We start from the raw sequence: 27,331 nt of genomic DNA, 5'->3' as shown, positions 1-27,331 counted from the left end.
ACTGTGTGGATCACAATAAACTGGAAAATTCTGAAAGAGATGGGAATACTAGACTACCTGATCTGCCTCTTGAGAAATTTGTATGCAGGTCAGGAAGCAACAGTTAGAACTGGACATGGAACAACAGACTGGTTCCAAATAGGAAAAGGAGTACATCAGGGCTGTGTATTGTCACCCTGTTTATTTAACTTCTATGCAGAGTACATCATGAGAAACGCTGGACTGGAAGAAACACAAGCTGGAATCAAGACTGCCGGGAGAAGTATCAATAACCTCAGATATGCAGATGACATCACCCTTATGGCAGACAGTGAAAAGGAACTAAAAAGCCTCTTGATGAAAGTGAAAGTGGAGAGTGAAAAAGTTGGCTTAAAGCTCAACATTCAGAAAACGAAGATCATGGCATCCGGTCCCATCACTTCATGGGAAATAGATGGGGAAACAGTGGCAACAGTGTCAGACTTTATTTTTCTGGGCTCCAAAATCACTGCAGATGGTGACTGCAGCCATGAAATTAAAAGACGCTTACTCCTTGGAAGGAAAGTTATGACCAACCTAGATAGCATTTTCAAAAGCAGAGACATTACTTTGCCAACAAAAGTTCGTCTAGTCAAGGCTATGGTTTTTCCTGTGGTCATGTATGGATGTGAGAGTTGGACTGTGAAGAAGGCTGAGAGCCAAAGAATTGATGCTTTTGAACTGTGGTGTTGGAGAAGACTCTTGAGAGTCCCTTGGACTGCAAGGAGATCCAACCAGTCCATTCTGAAGGAGATCAGCCCTGGGATTTCTTTGGAAGGAATGATGCTAAAGCTGAAACTCCAGAACTTTGGCCACCTCATGCTAAGAGTAAAATAGATAACCAATGGGAATTTGCTAACAACTGAGAGGGGTGGGATAAGGAGGGAGACGGGAGGGAGGTTCAAGAGGGAGAGAACATATGTATACCTATGGCCGATTCATGTTACTATTTGGCAGAAACCAACACAATGTGTAAAGCAATTAAAAATCAATCAATCAACAAATTTTTTTTTTTTTTTAAAGAATACTAGAGTGGGTTGTCATTTCCTCGTCCAGGGGATCTTCCTGACCCAGAGATCAAACCTACGTCTCCTGACTCTCCTGCATTGCAGGCACATTCTTTCCCTTGAGCCAAGTAGCTAAGATCAAAAGAAGCCGAAATGACTAATTGTAATTCACAGCATAAGTCTGAAATACTTCTTAACCAAATTATTTTCTTCTAACCAGATTATATAATTTCAGTATTTAAAAATATCACATTTCAAGTGCCTTTTTAAGACCATCATAAAAATAACATGGGTCAGGAAAACATTGTCAAGCTGTAGATGAGAAAAAATGAAGTGACTTAACCAAGATCACACTTTAGAGTCCTGCCTCTAGTCTGTTGCAGGAGTGTTCCCTTCATTCAGGAAGCTTTCTGCTCTATGTCAAGTGCTTTGCTTTGGACATTACTGGAGTTTATTTGTGTATATTAATTCATTTGATAGGCACAATACTATAAGATCTGAAAAACCTATAGGCTTTGGAATTATGATAGCTGTGTTTTTTTTTTTTTTAATCCCAATTCTGCTGAAGTCAGACTCTGTGTACCTTGGGCAGTTCCCACTTTGCTCATTTGTTAAATTATAGACAATAACACTATCAACCCTGTAGGAGGGGTTGAGAAGATTAAATAAGATATTGTGTGCCTAAGCATCCAGGTCTTTGCCCAGAATATAGTAAGTGCTCAGTGAATGCTAGCCTTTTACATTAGTTTCTACCCAGTATTCCTCAAGGTTCATCTTGCATGTCCAACTCCAGAGTTAATGGACCTTTGACTCAGAAACTACCTATCACATGGTCTCAACTACACTTTGCTCTCTCAAGACTGCCCCTTTGAAAATGGCTTGCAGTATGGGAATGGAGATATACAAACACAGAGGAGCAGAGAGGAGCCTTTCAATTGCTAGATCCCACTTGTGGGTCAACTGGTGGAGTCAAGTCCTCTTCATGAGGATGTCTTATCAGTTTGTTGTTCTACAACTAACCTATAAAACTCTGACCAGTAGTATAATACTTCCAGTTTGAAACTTGCCCCCGTGAAGCTGAGGGCCTGATGAAATGACTGTGTTAGTCTTCAACATTATACTTTGTTTTATCATGTATAATTCATGCAATGACAAATGGCAACACAATACTTGAGGCCCAGGGAGAACCATGACACATACGCACAAAGATAGGGTAGGGGCCAGGGCTGGAACACTCTTTAGGGGCGATGATCAAGCACTGATCGTTCCACAGCACCTGGAAACAATGAATCCATTGGAAAAATACTAATTTAAGGGAGTTCTGTTTTGCTGCCTCAGTGTGGCTTTGAAAAAATTACTTCTAATGTGCAATAGTGTAGAAGTTATATCTTCCTAGTTTTTAAAAGTCATATTCTGGCTCTTTTTTAAAAAAACAAAATACCTTGGGGTCTGAAGCATTTAAGGGGGCTACCACTTGAATGTCTCTATTTTCCACTTGCTTAAACAAATCTTATAATTCCTTCAAGCTACCTTCTCCCCCACATTATCCATAAAGACTTGTGTGATCTTTCCTGCTCACAGTAACCCCTCATAGACCTTCCCACTTGTTTTATTTTTTTTTCTCTGTTAATCTTTTATTGACTGAATTCATAAGATCCAGATGCTGAATCTAAGAGGATAAAACAAAATATTTTCCTTCTTAACATCTTAGTAAGGTGTTTGGGGACTTCTTGCCCAGTGATCTAATGTCTGAAGTGGTTGGCATCTTGGTCTGATCAATGTGAAGAGGCTGTATCTATGCCCAACTATCCCCTCTAGGTCCACATTTTAAAATGGCACACTTCTGGTCAGCAGGTTGGCAATGGTTTTGGCCACTTTTTCCTGGCAGGTTAGCCCAACCTAAGGCCTAGACTTTCAGGAGAAAGCTGGATCCAGATCTTCATCTCATTTTCAGTACCCTTTACTAGGGCCTTAATTTTTCTTGCTGTTTTATATTTCTATCCATTTTCTGGTCTAAGATGATTTTCATCTTATATTTGACACTGTTTTCTTTTTGAAAATTTACTTGTTGGCATCCTGATTCAAAATTCTCATTAATATGTTTTGCCTCACCTTTTAGATGTAGCTTTCAGACCTCTTAATCATTTTTTTTTGAAACTCTTAATCAAAAGCATATAATTAGCAATAGAACCAAAGAATTTAGTGTGGCTTCAGCATATTTGTTAGTGTTAAAAAGCACGCACATGCTATACATCAAAGAGGAACATTAGTGTTATCATAGCTTAATAAATAGTGCCATCCTGGCAATGTAATCTTGTGTTCTAGAGCTATCTACCATCTCCAGTATTATACTGCTTAAGTAAACAATCTTGCTATCTCCTGTGAGGTTTATTTAATAATAAATGCATATAGAGATAATGAGTCAAATGACTACAGATACATAGATATATTGCCAAACTCACTCAAAAGCTGGACATAAATGAAATTAACAAATATTTTAATACACATATATGTAAAAAAAAAAAACTCTCTTGGAATATAAGTCATATGTGCCCATTGCTTTTCATCACGTTTGACTCTCACCAGAAAAATTTTAAGCCAAATAATGGCCCCAATCTTGCTGGTGACTTTCACAATTTCAACTCATGCAGATTGGGTGGTATGTGCTTTATTGAAATGGTTGCTCGTTATCATTAGTCTTATAATGATACTCCCAGAATTTTTAATATAAATACAGCTATCATTACTTTCACTTGTGTAAACTATATTACTAGGTTTGAGGATGAGTTATTTTGGGGGGGGGTGAAATGTTCAAAATGGTTTCACAGAAGTCAATATTTTTGCAGTTTCTGGTTATTCTTAGTTTGGTCTTTAAAGCCTAAGGATATAGGCAACATGCACATTACTAAGAAAAAATGCTCCTGGCTTCTTTCCAAGGTTCAAAATGTAAGTAATTCTAACCCACTTGTTTTAAAACTGTGATCTATTTCATACACTAGCCAGAGTGTTAGTTTTGTTTTCAAGTGAGTGTGTTTGTCATACACTTGCAATTGAATTCTAAATTTTATTTTGCCTGATTACCCCAATGCTTCCAGTTTACCTATCACCTTCTGCCAAAATCTGTTCTCTGGCACCTCCTGCCTGCTTGGTTGGTCTCCGTCATGCTGCATGGACATGACTTATGCTAAGTCTGTCTGCTATTTGGAGACCAGTTTCTGGGACTACTAATTAATATATTGAGGTTCCCCTCTGTGATTATCCTCTAACTTTTCTTTTTAAACAAAATACCTCGGGGTCTGAAGCATTTAAATGGGGCTACAACTTGAATGTCTCTATTATCCACTTGGACCACCAATGATGTCAGAAGCACAAAATGGTGACAATAAAGCTGCGATTCGATCTCCTAGACACATATCATGAAGAGAACCAGCATTTATGGCTAATCTAGGTATTATTTAAAGGATAAATCCTTATTTCATATCATCATGTCGACCTATGACACAAATTACCTTTACTGTGTTTTCAAACAGGAGTGTAGAAATTGCATAAGGTAAATAAAAAGATATAAAACGAATGCAAAGAGGAGTTTTAAATACTTTGAAGAAAGTTATATAAAGTATTTCCAAAGCTGAAGAAGATGCTAAAACTGGAGGACAGACATTTAAACAACCCTTTCTAAGTAAGCTGTAAACAAAACAGTTGAAATAACTCATCCTAAAAATATATGCCAACTTATCAAAACACTATGGCTATTTAATTAAAATAGCTTAATGCTTGTTGTTCTGCCCCATGTTCTAAAGGAACTGATTCCACTCTCAAAACAAGTGCCCTACTAAAGTCAGGTGAATGGAGTTTTTAAATAAAGTCTATCAAGAGATACAATGTCTATTTTTTTTAATAGTCAATGATGCATGGAACAGAAAAAAAATACAATTTAGATTTGTAAATGTAATTCAGTGAAATGATTGTTGAATGTAATCTTCATAATTACTTTTTCAGTGCATTAATAATTACTTTTCAGGACATATTACTTCTCTCTAAGTGCTTTCCAACTAGACCAAAGAGTCCTTTTTAATATTTAACTGAGCATTTTATTCAGATTTTTATTTGGGTATTTAATTACTGTAGGATCATACTTCAGTGGAAACGACCTAATCTGATAGTATTGATGGTTCATTCTGCTGTTCGTAAACATTTTACTTCTTGAAAAATCTCATATTCTTTGGCTTTCCTGAAATAATGTTATGTTTTATTAAACATAATAAAGGGATTATGTTTATCCCTTTGTTTATTCTTTCATTCAGCAAAATATTTATGGTAAAGCTGCAATATACTGAACATAAATTAGCTGTGAAAATGAAAAAATACATTTCCTCTCCTTGAGCTCACATGTTACAGGAGGAAAGTAGGTATGTAGGTATGAAAGTAATAGGCAGGTGCATAGATAATTACAAAAAAGAGAAGCACTGATGAGATGCATCAACAGTGTTTTCACACATATTCACCAAAATATAATCCTTAAATCTCTCTTTTTCCCTTTAAAAGTCTCTCTTTTAAAAGATTTCTCTCATCACCCTGAAATACATAAAGCTATTACATATACAATGAATATTTCATCCATATTATCTATCTATATGTATATTATATATAATATACATATAAATCTAAGAATCACACAAGGTATTGAAAGAAGATTTCTAGAGGACAAGCTGTTAAAGAGAAGAAAAGTTCAAGGAAACAAATGTGTGTTCAAAACCTCCCTGTATTTACCTGTAAATTCTAGCAATTTAACTCATGACTTTATCCACCTCCTGGGCACTTTGTTCAACAGATGTTATCTTGATGCTAGGCTATACCAATCCAGGTGTGAAGCTCAACAGTTTTTTAATCTTCCCACACCAATCCATCCGAGTTCAGTTATGCGAAGCATTTATGATAAATGAAGAATAAATGAAAATTTAACAATAGATATATCACCTCACACACTAGCAAAGTAATGACTCAAAATTCTCCAAGTCAGGCTTCAACAATTCATGAACTGTCAATTTCCAGATGTTCAAGCTGGTTTTACAAAAGGCAGAGGAACCAGAAATCGAATTGCCAACATCTGTTGGATCATCGAAAAAGCAAGAGAGTTCCAGAAAAACATCTATTTGTGCTTTATCGACTATGCCTAAGATTTTGACTGTGTAGATCACCACAAACTGTGGAAAATTCTGAAAGAGATGGGAATACCAGACCACCTGATCTGCCTCTTGAGAAACCTATATGCAGGTCAGGAAGCAACAGTTAGAACTGGACATGGAACAACAGACTGGTTCCAAATAGGAAAAGGAGTACATCAAGGCTGTATATTGTCACCCTGTTTATTTAACTTCTATGCAGAGTACATCATGAGAAACGCTGGACTGGAAGAAACACAAGCTGGAATCAAGATTGCTGGGAGAAATATCAATAACCTCAGATATGCAGATGACACCACACTTATGGCAGGAAGTGAAGAAGAACTAAAGAGCCTCTTGATGAAAGTAAAAGAGGAGAGTGAAAAAGTTGGCTTAAAGCTCAACATTCAGAAAACGAAGATCATGGCATCCAGTCCCATTACTTCATGGGAAATAGATGGGGAAACAGTGGAAACAGTGGCAAACTTTATATTTTGGGGCTCCAAAATCACCGTAGATGGTGATTTTAGCCATGAAATTAAAAGACACTTGCTCTTTGGAAGAAAAGCTATGACCCGCCAGGACAGCATATTAAAAAGCAGAGACATTACTCTGCCATCAAAGGTCCATCTAGTCAAAGCTATGGTTTATTCCAGTAGTCATGTATGGATGTGAGAGGTGGACTATAAAATAGGCTGAATGCTGAAGAATTGACACTTTTGAACTGTGGTGTTGGAGAAGACTCTTGAGAGGCCTTTGGACTGCAAGGAGATCCACTCAGTCAATCCTAAAGGAAATCAGTCCTGAATATTCATTGGAAGGACTGATGCTGCAGCTGAAACTCCAATACTTTGGCCACCTGATGCAAATAACTGATTCATTTCAAAAGACCCTGATGCTGGGAAAGATTGAAGGCAGGATGAGAAGGGGTCAACAGAGGATGAAATGGTTGGATGGCATCACTGACTTGATGCACATGAGTTTGAGCAAGCTCTGGGAGTTGGTGATGGACAGGGAAGCCTGGCGTGCTGCAGTCCACAGGGTTGCCAAGAGTTGAACAGAACTGAGCAACTGAACTGAACTGACAGCATCATTGGCCTCTGTGGTCATCACCACTGCCTAATCCTGCCCACCTCCACCCACTCACACACACTGGAAATTTTTATTGGCTCCTCCACTCACTCCTGCCTATATCTATCTTTCTAGCCTTTCACCTCTCCTCTGCCTTGTCTTCCTTCTTTCACTCTCTCTTCTTGTCTAGTAAAAACAGACAAGAATGCCAGAATGTTCTCTAGCTTATCAAGAGGAATTTACTTCTCCTAAAGCCTTCATATCAGCAACTAGATCTTGGGAGGGTAGGTTAGTTGAATTTAAAAGTGTCAAGGCAGGAATTTTTACTTTCAATCTGAATAATTCATCTAAATACAGTCTTTTTCAAATATCTCTATTTTTCTACTCATATCTATTCCATTAAATTGTGAATTCCTCTCTGCAGCTACAGACTCCTGTGCACTGTGTTACTGATCTTTGATCTCCTTTCCCCTATCCTCTGTCTCCAGCACCTGGTAAGATGAACACTAGAAATGAATTTTTGAATGTTTTCTTATCTTAATGGAACAAAACTGAGTTCTCACATTGATGACTATGATACTACTCCTAGTTGGAAAATTTTTCTTGTTTCCTGTTCTGCCTTCTAAAATTCAAGATGCCTGTTTTAATTTAATCTCTTCTCTGAAGCTCCTCTGTACTGTTCTGTCTACACTGTTCTCTCTCTTTTGCTTATTCTTCTTTTTTGGTGAACCCCTAAGACACATTTTGTTCTTTGCTTACTGTGTGTGTGTGCTAAGTTATTTCAGTTGTGTCTGACTCTTTGAAACTCTATGGACCATAGCCCAGCATGCTCCTCTGTCCATGGGATCTCCAGGCAAGAACACTGGAGTGGGTTGCCATGTCGTCCTCCAGGGGATCTTCTCCACACAGGGATCAAACCAACATCTCTTATGCTTCTTGCATTGGCAAATGGGTTCGTTACCACTAGTACCACCTGGGAAGCCCTTGCTTACCAGACAACATATATTTTTAATTCTTATATGTCTTAAGTATATCTTTTCTTCAATATAGCAGAAAAGATGAGTAGCTGGGATTTTGTGCTTAGTCACTCAGTTCTGTCCGATTCCTTGTGACCCCATGGACTGTAGCCTGTCAGGCTCCTCTGTCCATGGGGATTTTCCAGGCAAGAAGACTGGAGTGGGTTGCCATGCCCTCCTCCAAGGGATCTTCCCAACCCAGGGATTGAACCCAGGTCTCCTGCACTGCAGGTGGATTTTTTTTACCACCTGAGCTGTCAGGGAATCCCAGGTGGAATATAACTGCAGATTAAATACTTAATGAAGGAATTCAAGGAGTATATAAAAGTTAAATGACATAAACAAATTTGAGACAAGATTTCCTCAGAGGGAGGGTTCTTTATAATTTACTTCTTGTGTTCTACAGTAATGTGTGATTCATGAGTCATGTTATAGTTTATTGGCATCTGTTTATGTCTTAGTTCTAGTGAATTTACCAAAACTCAGAAAAATGTGATACAACAAATAGTATTCACAAAAATGTAGAAAAATTCTATTTAAAAGTCATAAAAATAAATAATTGTACTTTCTCTGAAAATATTCAGAATGGGCCTACTAGTCCTGTTAATATAAAATCTTTATAGCCATACTATAAGATTCTAATGTTTTTTTTTTTAACCAAGCATTAAAATATCTTTCAATCATATAAGTTGAATTTTCCTACCATTAAAAAAGCCTAGAATCGATTACTTTTAAATCACTTAAACAATTCTAATGAGGCAAAACCTTTTAGTAAAACTACTTCTTCATTTCCACCAATTTCTCTACTTTTCTATTTCTCTTTTGTTAGAAATATGTGGATATGAAGTGGATTCGATCAGAGCTTAGTTGGTTATGGAGTTGTTAGGACGTTTGTGTTAGATATTTTTAAAAGCTTGAATATACATGCCTTCTGAGGCTCTGATTCCTTAAATCCACTCTCTCACCACATGTAGTAGTTCCTTGAACTTCAACATGATGCTCCCAGAGGGGGACCAAGTTTGCATGAAACTCGGTGCCAAAATGCCACTACTTTATCCTCATCAAGCAGTTATTACTCTGAGTCTTTTGCTGCACATGTAAGGCTCTGTGCTAGAAAGGCTCCAGGGATAGATAGTTACAAGCAATGGCTTATGCTCTACGGAGCAGGAAAAGGTGTAATGCTGATTTGCAGGTTGGGTAAAATGTGCTTCAGGAGTTGCAAGGAGGAAGTCATCCCACGGCTTTAGTGAGGGGGCATTGGAATGGTATTCAATGGTCAAGTCAAAACAAGCAGAACAGGACAGAGAGACGTGATCTGGGAAAGAAACAGAGGATCACAGACATCCTGGAATAAAGCTGCTGGGGTCAAGTAACAGTCCTCAGGGCTGGGGCAGAGCCAGATCATAGAAGATGTGAGAGAATACACAGATAAGGTCAGACCACATAGGGCACTAACAGAGAGCTCCTGGAGTCTGGACTTCATTCTTTGACAACAGGAGTCACTGACAATATTTTTGGTTGAAAAGTGACATATACAGCATGATGTTTCAGACTGGAAGCTTAGGAGGGTGAGTTGTATAGGGCATATGGGCCAAAGGGACATCTGGAGGCAGAAGGTTCAACTGGAGATTGGTTTACAATAGTACAGAGGAGAGTCAGGACTGGAATGGTGGCAGAGGAATGAGAAGAAAAGATAAGGTTGCTAGAGGCATGCGTGCTCAGCCACTTCAGTCATGTTCAGCTCTTTGCGACCCCAAGGACTGCAGCCTGCCAGGCTCCTCTGTCCATGGGACTCTCCAGGCAAGGATACTGAAGTGGGTTGCCATGCCCTTCTCCAGGGAATCTTACTGACTCCAGGGATTGAACCCTCAGCTCCTGTGTCTCTTGCACTGCAGGCAGATTCTTTACCCACTAAGCCACCTGGGAAGCCCCACAAGAGACATAGCAAATGATGAATCAGTATGCCTGGCTGGCTTACTAAGGGTTGAGGGAGAGAGCAAAGAAGTTAATCAGACCTCCTCTGGGGGGGCCTCATCTTCGACTCCTCCTTGTATTAGACACCTATTAATCTGGTTTTTGAGGCCCAACTTATCCCCCATTTATCTTTAGGACTGCTTCACTCCCAACAGGACACAGACAGATGCAGGACAATCTAGTCCCTGCCACTCCTTCCCTGGAATCCAGAGGTAGACCCAACAGCCAGAGAGCAGTCTCTCTCTCAGATGCTGACTGTGGCCATCTTCTTCCATGTGAACTAGAAAGCTGAAAAAGCTGCTTTACAGCAAAAGAGAATAAGAAAGTAGAAGTGAAGAAAAAAAAAAGAGAGCTGGAGAATAAGAGCTTGGTCTGGGCTTCCTGTTACACTTTAGTCTCTGCTTTCATGTGCCACTGAAATGCTACTGCATACCTCCTCTTTAATTCTGCAGGACAGCCTACTCATGCAGCCATACATTTCCCCCTTTCCCCTTTGACTGCGTTGGCCTGGCAGGGTTATTGTTACTTACAGCCAAAACAGTCCAAACTGATATATTCCTCAGCAGAAACCCTCTATCTTCAGTCAAGGTGTTCTGGGCACTCTCTGAACACTTCAGTATTTACTGACTCCACACTTTCATGCCATTTCCTGCATCTAGAATGCCTTTCCCTTCCAAATCCTGCTGACTCTGCATGCATAAATCCTGATTACCCTTCCTTTCATCTCTCTCTTTTTAAATACTCTTTGAGTGACCCATAACATCTGCAAATTGTAGTATTACATTTTCCCACTTCAATCCCTGATTTTAGCGAAGCTATTGGAAGAATAATTAAAACTATATAAAGAGGGTAAAAGGTAGTAGATGGTAGTAGGAAATCAAGACATTTATGCTCTGACATATACAAATGAAAAGATAATGGTCTACTTGGCTATGGATACTTCTGACACTAAGATGGGTTCAAGAGCTCCAGTAGGCCACTTGGGCAAAGTAGATATTTTACAAATGATAGTATATTCATTAAGAGGAGTGTTAGATGAAAGAAAATAAAAATCGTCTTTAAACAACTAATGCATGACACATTATTGTGTAAGTGCTATAAACTCAATTTTACAAATATCCAGAGGAGGTCCTACAGCAAGTGAGAGACAGGGAACCTTGCAAAGGCTTCCCTAGGGCTTTCTTCACTATGCTAAACTATCACACAGGAAATACAAAAATGTATGTCAATTTTTAGATGAGACAATAATTCAATTTAATTCTTAAAAACTATTATGTATTTTAAATTGTCACCCATTAAAATAATACTATTTGCTGGTGGCCCAGACAATAAATAATCCTCCTGCAATGAAGGAGACCTAGGTTCGATCCTTGGATTGGGACAATCCCTGGAGGAGGGCATGGCAACCCACTCCAGTATTCTTGCCCGGAGTACCACCACGGACGTAGGAGGCTGGTGGGGTACAGACCATGGGGTTGCAAAGAGTTGGACACAATTGAGTGACTCAGCACAGCACAAAATAATAATATATCCTAAGAACCATCTTGAGTCTCATGCCTGGGCTATGTTATATACCAAAACAAAGAAACAAAAACATAACCCCCCTCAAAAACAACACCAATAACCACAAAGCAAAACAGATTGTTATTCTCTTTCAAAACACTAAAGAATATCTTTCATAAAGGCATCTCTTTGCCTCTAGAAATGAGAAAACCAGTCTAGTATCCTGTGAAATCTCACATAAATTCTGAACATAATGAAGTTTATTTTCCCTTCAGCAAAGGAGCCTTTGTTCTGGTGACTTACAATGCCTCTGGAGAGGAAAACACAAAACTGCCTTATGAAAGCAACAAGAAAATGTCTAGCAAATGGACGGACATTTAATGAACAAGACAAAGTGCCAAGTAATAGTTAATGTCTCTTTCTGCTTGACTCAAAGGAACATCCCTAAGACCCCAAAGCATTCACACCAGAAGATTACATGAGTAGCACCGGTTAGCACAAAGCCACTGTACAAACAATCTGTTGCTAAGCAGGGCAGAAATACTGTTTACATAAAAATGGAATGATCTCTTGTGGATACTGAAAGAAAGTGATAATTTCCATAACCAGAAAAAGCATTTTTATATTATTCTATTTCAACTGCTCTAAAACCCTGAGTTGCTTTGGCAATTGCTTATCCTGGCTTCGTTGGTTTTATATCATCCTCATCTCTGCAGCTTTCTATTTACTAAATGACAGTGATTTTTTTTTTTTTTCCCCTGAAGCTTTGGCAAAAAACAAAACCGTTCTGTATGGTTTCCAGGGCCACCTTGCAACGGTCATACAATGACTTTTTGGTGCCCCTCTCATAAAAGCCCATTTGGCTTATACGCCTAGTAAAAGTGCTGAAAATATGATTAGAGAAGGCTCCATTAATAGCTACTGCAAACTATGCATTTCTTTAGCTTTATGGAGCCTTTCACTGAATAATGTTTACAATACAGAGAACAAAGCTTGGGGTGGCTTCAGGAGAGGAAGAAAATACAAACACACTTACCTGCATTACAATAAGGAGGTCAAAGACCAAGATGAAAGAAGCCAGAAAGGCTCTGGAAACTTCATCACTGGGCAAAAATCCCCGATTCAGCTTGTCCCAGCTGATCCAGTCAGTTGTAATGACAAGTACAACCACAGACGTCAGAGTAAAAAGAACCGTCCTGCAAGGAACATGACAGTAAAGAACACTAGAGTAATAATATAAACAGTGGGGAGTGCACATGATCTGCTATATTAAACATCTACCCTTTGCCAAGTACTCATCCTAAGGCATAGTCCCCAAAAGGAAGATGAAAAAAGAAGCAACTTGAGCTTTCTTTCAAAAGTAATTAGAAAAAGGTATGATAGTATCTCTTTGAAGAATTTTCCTAAAGAAAAATAAGGCACTGATTATAGAACAAATAATTAGAACGAAATATTATAAATAACCTTACTTAGTGCACTATATATTCCAAAGAGAGCATTGGCTGTAACTCTCATTATATACATATTGTTTCACTGAAGGTGGCAGATATACACAAAGCAGATGGGTAAGAAAGTCCTTGAATTCCATGATCATTCTAAAAAGAGAGACTATAGATAGATGGGTCTCCTTCATCGTCCCCATAGCCTGACGAGCTCTGTAGAGGAACCACTTCATGCCGAATGCATAGTCTCTTCTCATGGGACTCATATCATAGATCACTTGGGGCCTAGTGACCTATCCAGGTCACACAATGTCTGATTCCCCCATCCCTAGTTATAAGATATCGTGTGTGTTAGTTACTCAGTTATGTCCGACTTTGTGAACGCAGGGACTGTAGCCCACCAGGCTCTTCTATCCATGGAATTCTCCAAGCAAGAATACTGGAGTGGGTTGCCATTCCCTTCTCCAGGGGATCTTCCCAACCCAGGGATCAAACCCAGGCCTCCCACATTGCAGGTGGGTTCTTTACCATATGAGCTACTAGGGAAGCCCATAAGATATTATGGGCCTGAGATTTTTCTTTTATATATTTTTGTAGCCTCCATAAAATCTTACACAATTATATAAAGAAGGAGTTCAAAGAACATTTGTTGAAACTGTAACAATTATCAAATAAAGTCTTAAAGAAAACACTTCAATTGGTCTTTAATATTGATATTCAAAGTGAATCTGAAATGTGGGCAGTGAAAAAGCAATCGGCCAGAGAATTGTCCATAATGTAGTAGAGCCTCTGCTTTCAGAGTGATCTTTGTACAAAGATATTGTTTTGAATTATAAGAAGAAGAATGAAAAAGAAAAATATTCTGAAAATGATTTTAATGTAAAGGAATAAATAGAATAGAGAAAAGAAAAATGGAATAATATTAATCATCCTAGAATTCTCTTAACAACTGAACAAAATACAAATTTCTAAACTAAAACTTGGAATTTCCTTTTTACAACTTTCTATTTGGAACAGGTTATATTTTGATAAAATGAATATAATGAACTCTTTAGATTTTTACCCTATGAATAGAAAAGATACATTTTTTTAATTTTAGAAAATAAAAATTTATTAAAATTTATTAAAATTGCAGACTCTAAAGAACTTGACTCATTATCTCCAAAGTATATAAATTAAAAATTATCTATGCTACTGTTTAGAACATCTTTGAGCATTTCCTGAAATCCAAATGGATTAAATGAACATGAGAGAAATCCTAAATAATTATTAAACTACAACAGAAAGAAATTGCAAATATTATATAGTCAAACATAAGAACAATGGAATTTTAAACAAATTTTAAGTCAATTTGTTTTTGTCTTTTTGAGTTTGAGAAACTTTAAGCAAATTTGAATCAAATTACAATTTCTTTTGTCAACAAAAATTTAACAACTTTCATGAAGAATAGATAGATATTGACTATTTTTTGAAGCTCTTTTTTGGTAATAAAGGTATTTCCTCACCACTCTTGGCTTTTTATATGTGTGTTTCACAAGGATGCTATGAATATATATACTTCTTAGTATACACTGTATAACAGTTGTTCAGTCACTCAGTCTTGTCCAGCTCTTTGCGATCCCATAGACTGCAGCACGCCAGGCTTCCCTGTCTGGTACAAGGTTGGTAAATGGTTGGGATCCCAATTCTCTCAAGCTCGTCCTTTTCTGCCTATTTCACAAGGCTCCCCCACCTTCCTGTTATCCAGTACGAGAGGGTGAAGTCTTGGTGAAACAGGGTTACGGCTCCAAGGCTAGCATCCATCCTGTTGGTCTGAGCCTGGTTGATAGGTTAGTATTTTTAATGTCATTGCTGCACTTTCCCCAAGAGACACCGGAAATCTTATTTTTGTGAAGACAGTTGATTACATAGGAATTCATATTTAATGTTACCCCATTGGTCTAAGTATGTAAACTGATACTGTAAAATTAAATATTAATGCAGAGGCATATTTTTAGGTGACAAAATATGAGATTTTGAAATAAGTGTTTGATGAATAATCACAAGCCTCACCTATTAAAAAATTCACAAGAGTTATTTTGTTTTTAAATGTATTTTATTGAAGAATTGTTGATTTACAATGCTGTGTCAATTTCAGTTGTACAGCCAGGTGATGCAGTCACACATACACACCCCCCCCCCACACACACATACATATATATATTATTTTTCATATTTTCCATTATGGTTTATCACAGGGTACTGAATACAGTTCCCTGTGCTATACAGTAGGACCTTGTTTTTTATCCACTGTATACAAAATTGTTGCATCTGCTAATTCTGAAACTCCCAGTTCATCCTTCCCCTTTCCTTGTTAACCACAGTCTGTTCAAGGGAGTCATTTTTACTCATGCTAATAATCTCACTGTGAATTAAATCACTAAAAGTAATCATTAAAACTCTTTGGTAATTAGAACTTATCATAATATCTGTTGTAGAGCTTCAGAGCTTTATAGAACTTCCTGAGACCAGAATGTCTCAGAGCTTCTTGAGACCAAATGTATACCAATTCATGTCTTAGATGTTTAGTTTATTTTATATATTTTATTTAGCCAATAAATAATAATACTCTTCCTAAGAGCTTTTCCTAGGTGCTTTCCTGGCTTTATTAATTACTTCTGTTTTGACAAAGAGTATTGCTACAAATCTCAAGAGAAAGTTACTGATAATATTTTATTACTCCAAAGAGAAATTAAAGGAAGTATTCTGCCTGATATTTAATATTTAATACTACAAAAAGAATAAAAATGGCAATCATTAAATATGAATGCATACAGCTCAGAGAAGGAGCTCTAAAAATAAAGTCAAGAGGATGGAATATAGAAAAGGAAAAGGGGATCAAAATCCATTAATTGGTTATTCCACCTCCAAAATTACATTCAATGCCTTATCTAGACATAGATAAGATATAGACAGTTTGTGGAAGCAAAACTGTTGCTTGTGGTTTGTTTTTCTGAGCCACCTCTTATAAAACTGATGGATTGTACCATGCTATGATAATTCAGTTAAAGCATCAGTTTCAAAGAGCCATGACTGTATTAGGTTATACAAAAATAGTCACTTTTATGTGAAACTTCTATGAAGGAAACAGTAACAATAACAAATTACTATTATAGTCTTGGGCTTCCTAGGTGGCTCAGTGGTGAAGAATCTGCCTGCAGTGCAGGAGACGTGGGTTCGATCCCTGGGTTGGGAAGATCCTCAGGAGAAGGTAATGGTAACCCATTCCAGTATTCTTGCCTGGGAAATTCGACAGAGGAGCCTGGCACATTACAGTCCATGGGGTTGCAAAAGAGTCAGACACAACTAAAAAACAACAAAAAATTATAGTCATGCCACCTGCAATGTGTCAGGGACTGGTATAGGAGCCTTACACAAATTAACTAGTATAATTCTTGTGTGTGTGTGTCTGTGTATAATTCTTACTACAATCCAATATCGACTAACTCCAAATTGCAAGTGCAGAAACTGAGAGAAAGTTCAGTTAACTGAACCTGTGCTATGGATTTTATCAATTATATAAAATAAAAGATATAAGATGACTCATACCCAGGCTGACTCATGAAAATCTGTGTCATAACTGTTGTACATACTGCCTCTCCTTTGAAGCACTTGATTTTACCCTCTCGTTACTAGATCCGTAGCTAAGATCTCACTCATTTTCCATTTTTATTATTAATGTAAGTATAATGTTGGAAAGTTATCATCCAGGAATGCTTAACATTGAAAAGTAAAAGTGGCACAGCCTCCAACAAGAACTGACAGGAAATGGTTAATAGGGATAGTAAAAATGGAAGTGAAAGTGGAACCTCATGGATGCTAGCCATCAATGCAGCATCCTTTGGTTTTTATTTAACCAATATGGTTGAAAAGATGTTTACTCTGGATCATGATTCTTGGGAGTTCCAACTTCTCTTTTTAAATAGCATCCAATTAAACAATTATCTGGATTATTTCCTTTCAAGCTGCAGCCAGCAGCAGCAGGACATCCTGGCTCATCAATTCCACTGTCTCTGGTTTCTGGCCACCAGTCAAACAGAAAGAACTCACACATAATTATCAGCTCAAGTGGTTAGTCTCACTTCCATGTTTTCAAATTTCCAGTGTGTTTGCTTTCCCTCAATTGCTGCTAACTCCTCTTAAATTAATAGGAATTAGAATGTGATACCAAGAAGGGTTAAAAGAGCTTTTCTAATTCACTGCTTCCCAATCTTTGGGGTGGGTTCCTGGGAACCACAGGGTTGCTATGGAATTGTGAATTTATATGTGCACTAGGAGTTGTCAGTTAAATGAGAAAATTAAATGCTTCCAGAGAGGTTAGGGAACTTGCTCATGTCACAAGGACTGCCAGGGACAGAACTACCATGAGAACTGACTCTGAGCCAGGACTTGCGCTGTAGTAAACTACTTTCTCTCTTTAGCTAAAAATCTGCAGATATGCTAAAAAATTTAATATCATATGGATCTCATCTGTAAACATACTTTATAATCGACTCAAATATCTATTATGTATGTTGATTGGAAACAGAGTAGTGCATGTAAATGAATCAAGATAATTCCCCAATAGTGGTTTAATTCATAGTCTTAACCATTCTTTCACTCTAATTTCTTGATTTTTGAAAAAATGCTGAACTTCTATTTTAAGTAACTAAATTAGTTAACATTGCTTTTCCTCTTCCATTCATAACCACTGTAAGACAGACTTATTGAACAGTTAAATAGCCTGAAATCAGAGATTAAATCAAGAGAGAGAAGAATTGGCATTGAGCTTGGATTATCCACAGAGGGCTAACTCAGTGTTAATCATCACACAATTTCATTTTGACTAAACCAGGCAGCAGGGATGTAGAGAATCTCCTAACTCATATATTATATGTTGAGTAAAACAAAATCATCAAAATTTGATCATGTTTTATCCTACTAAAAACAGCAATTTCATGTGATTCAACATAATAAATGTTTTCATATGTTTTACTAGATTAGCCATTACTCATGTTCTAAAATGTTTATAATCTTTTATTCCAGTCATGAATATCATATTTTTTTCTGATTATGTTGCACAATTACTGTAACAGCTAAAAGAACTAAAAATCACTTTAATTTCTTTCTATAGTACTTGTGTTAAAATGTTGGAGCTCAATCAAAACAAGTTAGATAGTATTTTATAATTTCTCATAAGAAAATAAAAATCTGTGAATCTTATTAAAAATGAAAATTCTAATGTTATCACTATAAAAAAGAATGAATGCATGGATCAAGATGGCAAATTTAATCTTACAATTTAGTTATAGTTTGATATGTTAAAGTACTAAACACGTAAAATGAAATGTGACATGCCAATAGAATTTAAAATGCTTTAATATCATTATTTCTCACCATGTTGTTTAGAGGGGAAAATAAAACAAGCAGGCATAAATAGAAGAATACTCTTCTTTACTTTCCATTGTAAAACTGAGAGCCAGTTCAAACATCCAGTTCCATTTGGAATACCAACTACCAGCACACAGAAGCTGTGACTTGAGAGATGGCCATGAGAGAATCCTGACACTTTCCATTTTGCTTGTTTTAATGATCAGTATTACCACTGCAACTCTGTAAGTAAAACAATCACCACTTGGGTCCTCCAGCCAGCTCATCCTGAAATTCATGGGTATACTCAGCACCATCATCTAGCTAATGAAGTCAAGATGGCTCCTTAGAAGTCCATAAGGAAATGATTTTAGTGTCCTTCCTGTTTCCCACTCTTAGGAGCAAGAAGCACCAAGGGAACACAGAGGTGATGCTTGCTTAGTGACCTAGGGAAAGGACACAGCTTCTCACGTGGCTTTCTTTAATGCTACAGTCACTTCTTGGCCAACCTGAACACATGTGTTAAGATAGGATCCTGTGAAACAAGATGCAGTTATTAAACTTATCTTGTTTGTGGCTCTATTGGGATTTGGAGACGGTAAAGGAAATTATTAGACTTTAATGTTGTCCATTAAACTATACGTTTATGTGTTATTTATCTTTATATCTCTCTATTATTCGATGAAGAAAAGTGCCCTGAATACAGCAGGAGCTCAAAAAGCAGTGAACAAGTTGAAATGCAGAAGCTACTTAGCAACACTTGTTTCTGAAAGGGCATGAAAGAGGTGGCTGAAAAAGGTACCTCTGGGTTGGGTCATCTGGCCATGCAGATTGTAATTTATGTGGACAGGGTCCTGGCATGCTAATCTACATAAACAATGCCCCTTGGAGTTCTGCAGTGTCCAACCATTGCAACTTAATGTGGAGTCCTGGCCATTGGCAATTTTGACATCAGATCAGATCAGATCAGTCACTCAGTCGTGTCCGACTCTTTGCGACCCCATGAATCGCAGCATGCCAGGCCTCCCTGTCCATCACCAACTCCCGGAGTTCACTCAGACTCACATCCATCGAGTCAGTGATGCCATCCAGCCATCTCATCCTCTGTCGTCGCCTTCTCCTCCTGCCCCCAATCCCTCCCAGCATCAGAGTCTTTTCCAATGAGTCAACTCTTTGCATGAGGTGGCCAAAGTACTGGAGTTTCAGCTTTAGCATCATTCTTTCCAAAGAAATCCCAGGGCTGTTCTCCTTCAAAATGGACTGGTTGGATCTCCTTGCAGTCCAAGGGACTCTCAAGAGTCTTCTCCAACACCACAGTTCAAAAGCATCAATTCTTCGGCGCTCAGCCTTCTTCACAGTCCAACTCTCACATTCATACATGACCACTGGAAAAACCATAGCCTTGACTAGATGAACCTTTTTTGGCAAAGTAATGTCTCTGCTTTTGAATATGCTATCTAGGTTGGTCATAACTTTCCTTCGAAGGAGTAAGCGTTTTTTAATTTCATGGCTGCAGTCACCATCTGTAGTGATTTTGGAGCCCAGAAAAATAAAGTCTGACACTGTTTCTACTGTTTCCCCGTCTATTTCCCATGAAGTGGTGGGACCAGATGCCATGATCTTCGTTTTCTGAATGTTGAGCTTTAAGCCAACTTTTTCACTCTCCACTTTCACTTTCATCAAGAGGCTTTTGAGTTCCTCTTCACTTTCTGCCATAAGGGTGGTGTCATCTGCATATCTGAGGTTATTGATATTTCTCCCGGCAATCTTGATTCCAACTTGTGTTTCTGCCAGTCCAGTGTTTCTCATGATGTACTCTGCATATAAGTTAAATAAACACGGTGACAATATACAGCCTTGACGAACTCCTTTTCCTATTTGGAACCAGTCTGTTGTTCCATGTCCAGTTCTAACTGTTGCTTCCTGACCTGCATACAAATTTCTCAAGAGGCAGGTCAGGTGGTCTGGTATTCCCATCTTTTTCAGAATTTTCCACAGTTTATTGTGATCCACACAGTCAAAGGCTTTGGCATAGTCAATAAAGCAGAAATAGATGTTTTTCTGGAACTCTCTTGCTTTTTCCAAGATCCAGTGGATGTTGGCAATTTGATCTCTGGTTTCTCTGCCTTTTCTAAAACCAGCTTGAACATCAGGAAGTTCACGGTTCACATATTGCTGAAGCCTGGCTTGGAGAATTTTGAGCATTACTTTACTAGCGTGTGAGATAAGTGCAATTGTGCGGTAGTTTGAGCATTCTTTGGCATTGCCTTTCTTTGGGATTGGAATGAAAACTGACCTTTTCCAGTCCTGTGGCCACTGCTGAGTTTTCCAAATTTGCTGGCATATTGAGTGCAGCACTTTCACAGCATCATCTTTCAGGATTTGAAATAGCTCCACTGGAATTCCATCACCTCCACTAGCTTTGTTCGTAGTGATGCTTTCTAAGGCCCACTTGACTTCACATTCCAAGATGTCTGGCTCTAGGTCAGTGATCACACCATCGTGATTATCTGGGTCGTGAAGATCTTTTTTGTACAGTTCTTCTGACATAAGAGGTGGCAAATGAAATGGCCACATTCCTTTTAGTGGCCTGAATTTCTCTAGCTGTGTCTGAGTGATGTTAGTTTACTCAGAGGTACTTAAAAGTAGCTTATTGATATAGAGCACAGTTAGTTTTGGTCAGAAGAAATCAAATTAGTTTCTCTGTGTTTCGTAAGAACAAAACACATGTTTTAGGAAAAAATTACTTAGTACACTGCAAAGTTCTTTGGATTTGGCTGTGTCATCCATTATTAATTATCAATTACTGGCACATTAGTGGTATTTTAAAAACAGTAAGAATAAATCAATTTATTTAATATAGTTAAGCTCAACATTGAGAAAACTAGGATCATGGCATCCGGTTCCATCACTTCATGGCAAATAGATGAGGAAACAGTGGAAACAGTGTCTGACTTTATATTTTGGGGCTCCAAAATCACTGCAGATGGTGATTGAAGTGAAGTGAAGTCTCTCAGTCGTGTCCGACTCTTTGCGACCCCATGGACTGTAGCCTATCAGGCTCCTCCATCCATGGGATTTTCCAGGCAAGAATACTGGAGTGGGTTGCCATTTCCTTCTCCAGATGGTGATTGCAGCCATGAAATTAAAAGATGCTTACTCCTTGGAAGGAAAGTTATGACCAACCTAGATGGCATATTAAAAAGCAGAGACATTACTTTGTCAACAAAGGTCTGTCTAGTCAAGGCTGCGATTTTTCCAGTAGTCATGTATGGATGTAAGAGTTGGACTATAAAGAAAGCTGAGAGCCGAAGAATTGATGCTTTTGAATTGTGGTGTTGGAGAAGACTCTTGAGAGTCCCTTGGACTGCAAGGAGATCCGATAAGTCCATCCTAAAGGAAATCAGTCCTGGGTGTTCATTAGAAAGACTGATGTTGAAGCTGAAACTCCAATATTTTGGCCACCTGATGCGAAGAGCTAACTCATTTGAAAAGACCCTGATGTTGGGAAAGATTGAAGGCCGGAGAAGGGGATGACAGATGATGAGATGGTTAGATGGCATCACTTAGTCAATGGACATGAGTTTGGGTAAACTCCAGGAGTTGTTGATGGACAGGGAGGCCTGGCATGCTGTGGTTCATGGGGTTGCAAAGAGTTGGACATGACTGAGCGACTGAACTGAACTGAACTGAGTGGAGGAAAAGTGCTTATTCCTCACCTGTCCCCAAGCTCAGATACTTCTGTGACTGATGGTACTTCCTCCAGTATTTACAGAGCAAAGGAAGAGACCTGTGCAATGCAAAATTAGGTTTCATGGACCTAACGGGCATGCTAATTCTGTCTCTTAGTAAACTCACCAACCCAATTTTTCTTCCTAGTGAATTACCATGTACATACGAAATAATTCACCAATTCAATAGAAGAAAGCATGTGAAACATACTCTATTAATTGTTACCTCAGGTATAAAATGTTACCACAAATCAGTAATGAAAGTGGTAATAAAGATAAAGCTATACATAAATGCCTATTAACTACAAATAATGCCAGCAAGAACTATACCCCTGTTTGTTTATTTAATGAAAATACAATGAGAGCTATGATATTCCAAACATATTTTTGACTTTTAAAAATGCCAAGCAGAAATTTTGAGTTAAACATACCATGTTTCATGTTTTCCTGTTAAATTTACTTTTTAAAAAAGAAGAGAAACTAGGATCTTATGGGGTAAGCAGAACCCAACTACGCTTTATTTGTTTTTAAAAATGGGATGAATTTATATACTGGGTTAAAAATGGAGGTTCAGGTAAAATTACATGACTTCGTTGAAGCCAAGATGTTTACATAAGTCAAGCCAAGGCCAAAAGTATATTTTCAGTATCTTTTCAAATATCTCTTGAAGATGTATTATCAGGAGACTGTCCACTGGGAAGAATGCTTTCAGAACTTAAGTACTCCTGGAAGAAAGAATCTTTTCAAAGACATTGGGGATAATGTAATAGCTAGGAAAGCAGATATTACAAACATAAAATACTTTTATGAAAGAAGATGACAAAATAGACCACAGGAATAGAAAAATTCCCAACAGTCATACAAACATATGTAAAGGAAATTATGTCATATCACAATGGAAGATCAAAAAATTAATATTAGGATTCATAAGAGACATGCTCCATTCTTGAATTCTAACAGAAAAGATTTTTTAAAACATCTAAAGCTTTATTACTGCAGATATATATTTATTTTCTCTTGGGAACCTGTGAAGAATCTTTGATTTGTTTATAAATAATTCAGGACAAACTAGAAAGAAAAAAAAAAAAACTTCACTAAAAAAGAGGGAAAGAGCATGTCAGCATTAGTCAGAGAACCAACTTAAAAATTTGATTTAATTAATAGTAGATTGCTGGCATTTGAAAAGTAGGTCATCCATCTTATCTGGTCAAATCAGTGGAGAATTTTGAAGCTGTGTAAAAGTGTAATTTTATTAAGAATTTAGATAGCTCCTTGAGAAAATAATGCTATTTCAGGTAATGTACAAGACTGACAAATAGTATTGCTTTTGAATAAGAAAGTCATACTGTAACACATGCATGGACACAGAAAATTCAAGAAATATTTGAGTATGTAAGGCACAGACATAAATTGAAGGGACATAGCACTGATCTTTGCCTTTAAGGAACATATCACCAGCTAAAGGAAGGAAACATACACAAACAAATCCAAAGTTAAGCAAAAACCATGCTGCTATGGAAGTTTTCAGGAATATCTGATTTATTTTTATTCAGGTATGAAAAGTAGCTAGGACATTTAATGAAATTGGACTTAAAAATGAGCAGATTGCAATAGTGGAATGGATATTGCAGATAAAAGACAAATTTGAAAGAAAATATGGAAATAGTAGTAGTGAGTAGTAGTGAAACATTTAGGAAGAGTGACAAGTATTTCCAAAGTTTCTAGACTGTGTGACTAAAAAGATTGTGAAGTTATTCACTGAAGTGAGAAATATGAAAGAAAGCAGGAATGAAATATTTTGAATCCTGTTTTGAACACCTTGTTGAGTTTAAGGGGCTGGTAGGACATCCATATAGAAATGATCAATAGTCAGCTGGCGATAGGAATTTGGGCCAAGGAAAGATCAGGCCCTGGATTTTGGTTCATTCAAATACAAGTAATTGTTAAAATGTGTATTTAGTTGCTGAGTCATGTCCAACTCTTTTGTGACTCCATGTACTGCAGCCTGTCAGACTCCTCTGTTCAATGAGAGTTTCCAGGCCAGAAAACTAGAGTGGGTTTCGATTTCCTTTTCCAGGGGATTTTCCCCACCCAGGGATTGGAGCCATGGCTCCTGACACATCTCCTGCATTGCAGGTGGATTCTTTATTTTTGAGCCAACGTAAGAACCCATAATTGTTAAAAACATGAAGCTTAATAAGATTTTTCAGATAAAAAAAGGAAAAAAAAAAAAAAACCAGAAAGTCAATGACAGAATCTTAAGGATCATCTTTTTTTATGGTATATCCAGAGATGGTTGGCGGATGAGAAGGCCACAGACATATGACATGATATATGAAGAAATCCAAAATAAAACAATACTGTAGGGGATTTCCTTGGAGGTCCAATGGTTAAAAATCCACCTTCCAGTGCAGAAAACATAGGTTCAGATTCCACAAGACAGAGGGCAGCTAAGCCCAATAAGAAAAGCCGGAGAGTTGCAATGAAGAACCAGAGGGCCACGATGAAAACGCAGGGCAGCCAAAGAAACAACATTATAGAAGCCAGAAAGATAATTTCAAGAATGAATATGTGGTCAAAACAGCCAACTACTAGGTAGAGGTTTTACAGGATAAAGACTGAAGATGGACCACTGTTGAGGACACTTTTTTCTTTAACATATAGACTCCTTTGAAAATTGCAAAATTGGATGTAAACTCAGACATGGGCCTAATTTGTGTTCTGCTCCCAGGATCTCTATTAGCAAAGAGGAAGAGACAATTGAGGAAATTATCTGGAAAATCAATTTAAGACCATTTGGTTGCAATTAACCAGTAATTGACAATTTTATTGGTATTTACTCAAATATCTCAAGCAAAATCATCATTTTGCTGAATAGCTTCAGTCCTGGAGGGAAGTTGAAGCACAGACTGAGAAAGAATAGAACATAGACAATTGCAGTAAAGCATGAATGGTATGGTTATAATGATACAGAGGATAAAATATATATGCTTATATATATTTGAAAGGAAAATTAATAGAACTCATGCTAAACCTGGATGATAGTTATTGAAATAGGGAAGCTGGAAAGAAAGTTGGTGTGAGAACAGATTATGAGCTGTCTTTCTTTAGAGAGCCAAAGAAACCTATATACCCTCTGGTATTTCGCTGGGTGCTGGGAGCAGGCAAAATCTAAGAGGACCTTCAGTGATCCTTGTCCGTGTACAATCTCCTCCCTTTGAGTCTGTGCAGAATCTACAAATATTGTGAGATATCATTCTTGTGATTATATTACTTTACATATCAGAAGGGATTTTTGCATATTTAATGAAGATTACTGATTACTTTGCCTTTGGTTAACCAAATGGGAGATTATCTGGGTGGGCCTAACCCAACCACATGAGCTCTTTCAGAGCAGAGCGTGGTAGCAGTAAAGGGAAATGGAGAGCTCTGCAGTGTGAGAGGGAGGCTTCTCTGTTGTTGACATGGAGGGGGTCATTCTCCTCTAGGAGCAGGAAGCAGCCCTGGCAGGCAGCACAAAAATGGGGATGCTAGTCCTATAATCACAAGGAAGTGAAAGCTGCCCACAACAAAAATGAGCTTGGAGAGGACCATGTCTCCAGATGAGAAGCCAGCTGACAGCCCGTCTAAAGTCTGAGCAGAGAATCCAGCCACATAATACCAGACCTGACCTACAGGATATAAGAAAAAAATACGTTGTTTTTTTAGACACTAAGTTTGTGGTAATGTGTTATGAAGCAATAGAAAACTAATACAGCTCTAGAAATTTAGGATTCTTGGAATCCTAAAACAATTGCTTACTGGAAATATTTCCAGGCTAGATACAGAATAGAAATACTTAGCTCTTGATATCTGACATAATTGAGATCAGTCAAAATCGTTACCTATCCAATCTGGAAAATAAACTCAGGCTTCCGTGGAACATCTATTCACAGGAAAATGCTCACTTAAATTAAAAAAAAAAAAAAACAAAATTAGCCTTAGAAGAAATCTTGGCCCAGCTACTTGTCTTCACATGCACAAATAATTGTAGAGGGAAGGTCCTTTCAATGTCTTTTCTTAAAATATAACAAGAGAGAAAGATGCTTTCAAAGTGCATTCAAGCATGTTAAAATGCCATCTAATACCTAAAAGCAATTTCTCTTAGTTAAATTTAACTATCTTTGCTCTAAAAGGTTATTAGTCAGGATCTACTCTATGAGAAAAGCTCTTCATATATATTAAAAAGAAAACGTGTCAAAGGAAAGACAAAAAATGGTCATAGCTTAGAGTACTTATTTATGTGTACTCAGAAGAGTAAGGCTTAATTTTTTATCTCTGAAATGGTGACAATGTTTATGATGATGATGAAGAAGTAAATGATAATGATAGCAGTTATAATGTAGTAGATAGTATATTATTGCACTCAATTCTCATATAATCAATCCTATGAGGTAAGTACTATTAATCGCCTCATTTTGCATAAGGAACACTAGACTTTCAGAAATTAAATAACCTGCCCAAGATCACAAAGCTTAGATTTAAATCAAATAGGGAGCTTAGATTTAAATCGGGGTATCTCTGGCTTAGGGGCTTCCCAAGTGGTGCTAGTGCAGGAGATATAAGAGATGCAGGTTTCATTCCTGGGTTGGGAAGATCCCCTGGGGGAGGGCATGGCCACAGACTCTAGCATTCTTGCCTGGAGAATCCCGTGGACAGAGGAGCCTGGCGAGCTACAGGGTCTCCAAAGAGTTGGACACGACTGAAGCAACTGAGTGTGCATATAGGTACATCTCTGACTTCAATGCCAAGCTTTCAGCCACTTTGCTATTCTGGCTTGCCTATTTATGACATTGTGAGGGATATATATACACGATAAATGAACATTTTAAATATTGTTTTTACATTTTAAAGACAATAATCCAATCATTCTTTAGTCTTATTTCTCCAAATTATTCAACAGGTATTCAAGCATAAAGCTAATATATATTATCTCATTCTCAAATAGTTAAGGAAATTTTCTTTTGAATTATAAGACTT

General features: G+C 37.6%; 1 protein-coding gene across 4 annotated transcripts in view; it reads right to left on the bottom strand.

Moving 5' to 3' along the window:
- Positions 1-27,331, bottom strand: part of TMEM117 (transmembrane protein 117) — a 611,331-nt gene that overhangs the window by 105,178 nt on the left and 478,822 nt on the right. For all 4 annotated transcript variants that reach the window (XM_027542636.1, XM_027542638.1, XM_027542639.1 and 1 more), the window contains one exon: positions 12,788-12,947. In XM_027542636.1, coding sequence (XP_027398437.1) covers positions 12,788-12,947 — 160 coding nt within the window. The remainder of the gene's footprint in view (positions 1-12,787; positions 12,948-27,331) is intronic.

Source organism: Bos indicus x Bos taurus, chromosome 5 (genome assembly GCF_003369695.1).
Source record: "Bos indicus x Bos taurus breed Angus x Brahman F1 hybrid chromosome 5, Bos_hybrid_MaternalHap_v2.0, whole genome shotgun sequence".
Taxonomy (NCBI): Eukaryota; Metazoa; Chordata; class Mammalia; order Artiodactyla; family Bovidae; genus Bos; species Bos indicus x Bos taurus.
Note: the sequence above shows the minus strand (reverse complement) of the source record. Positions and strands in the feature narration are given on the sequence as shown.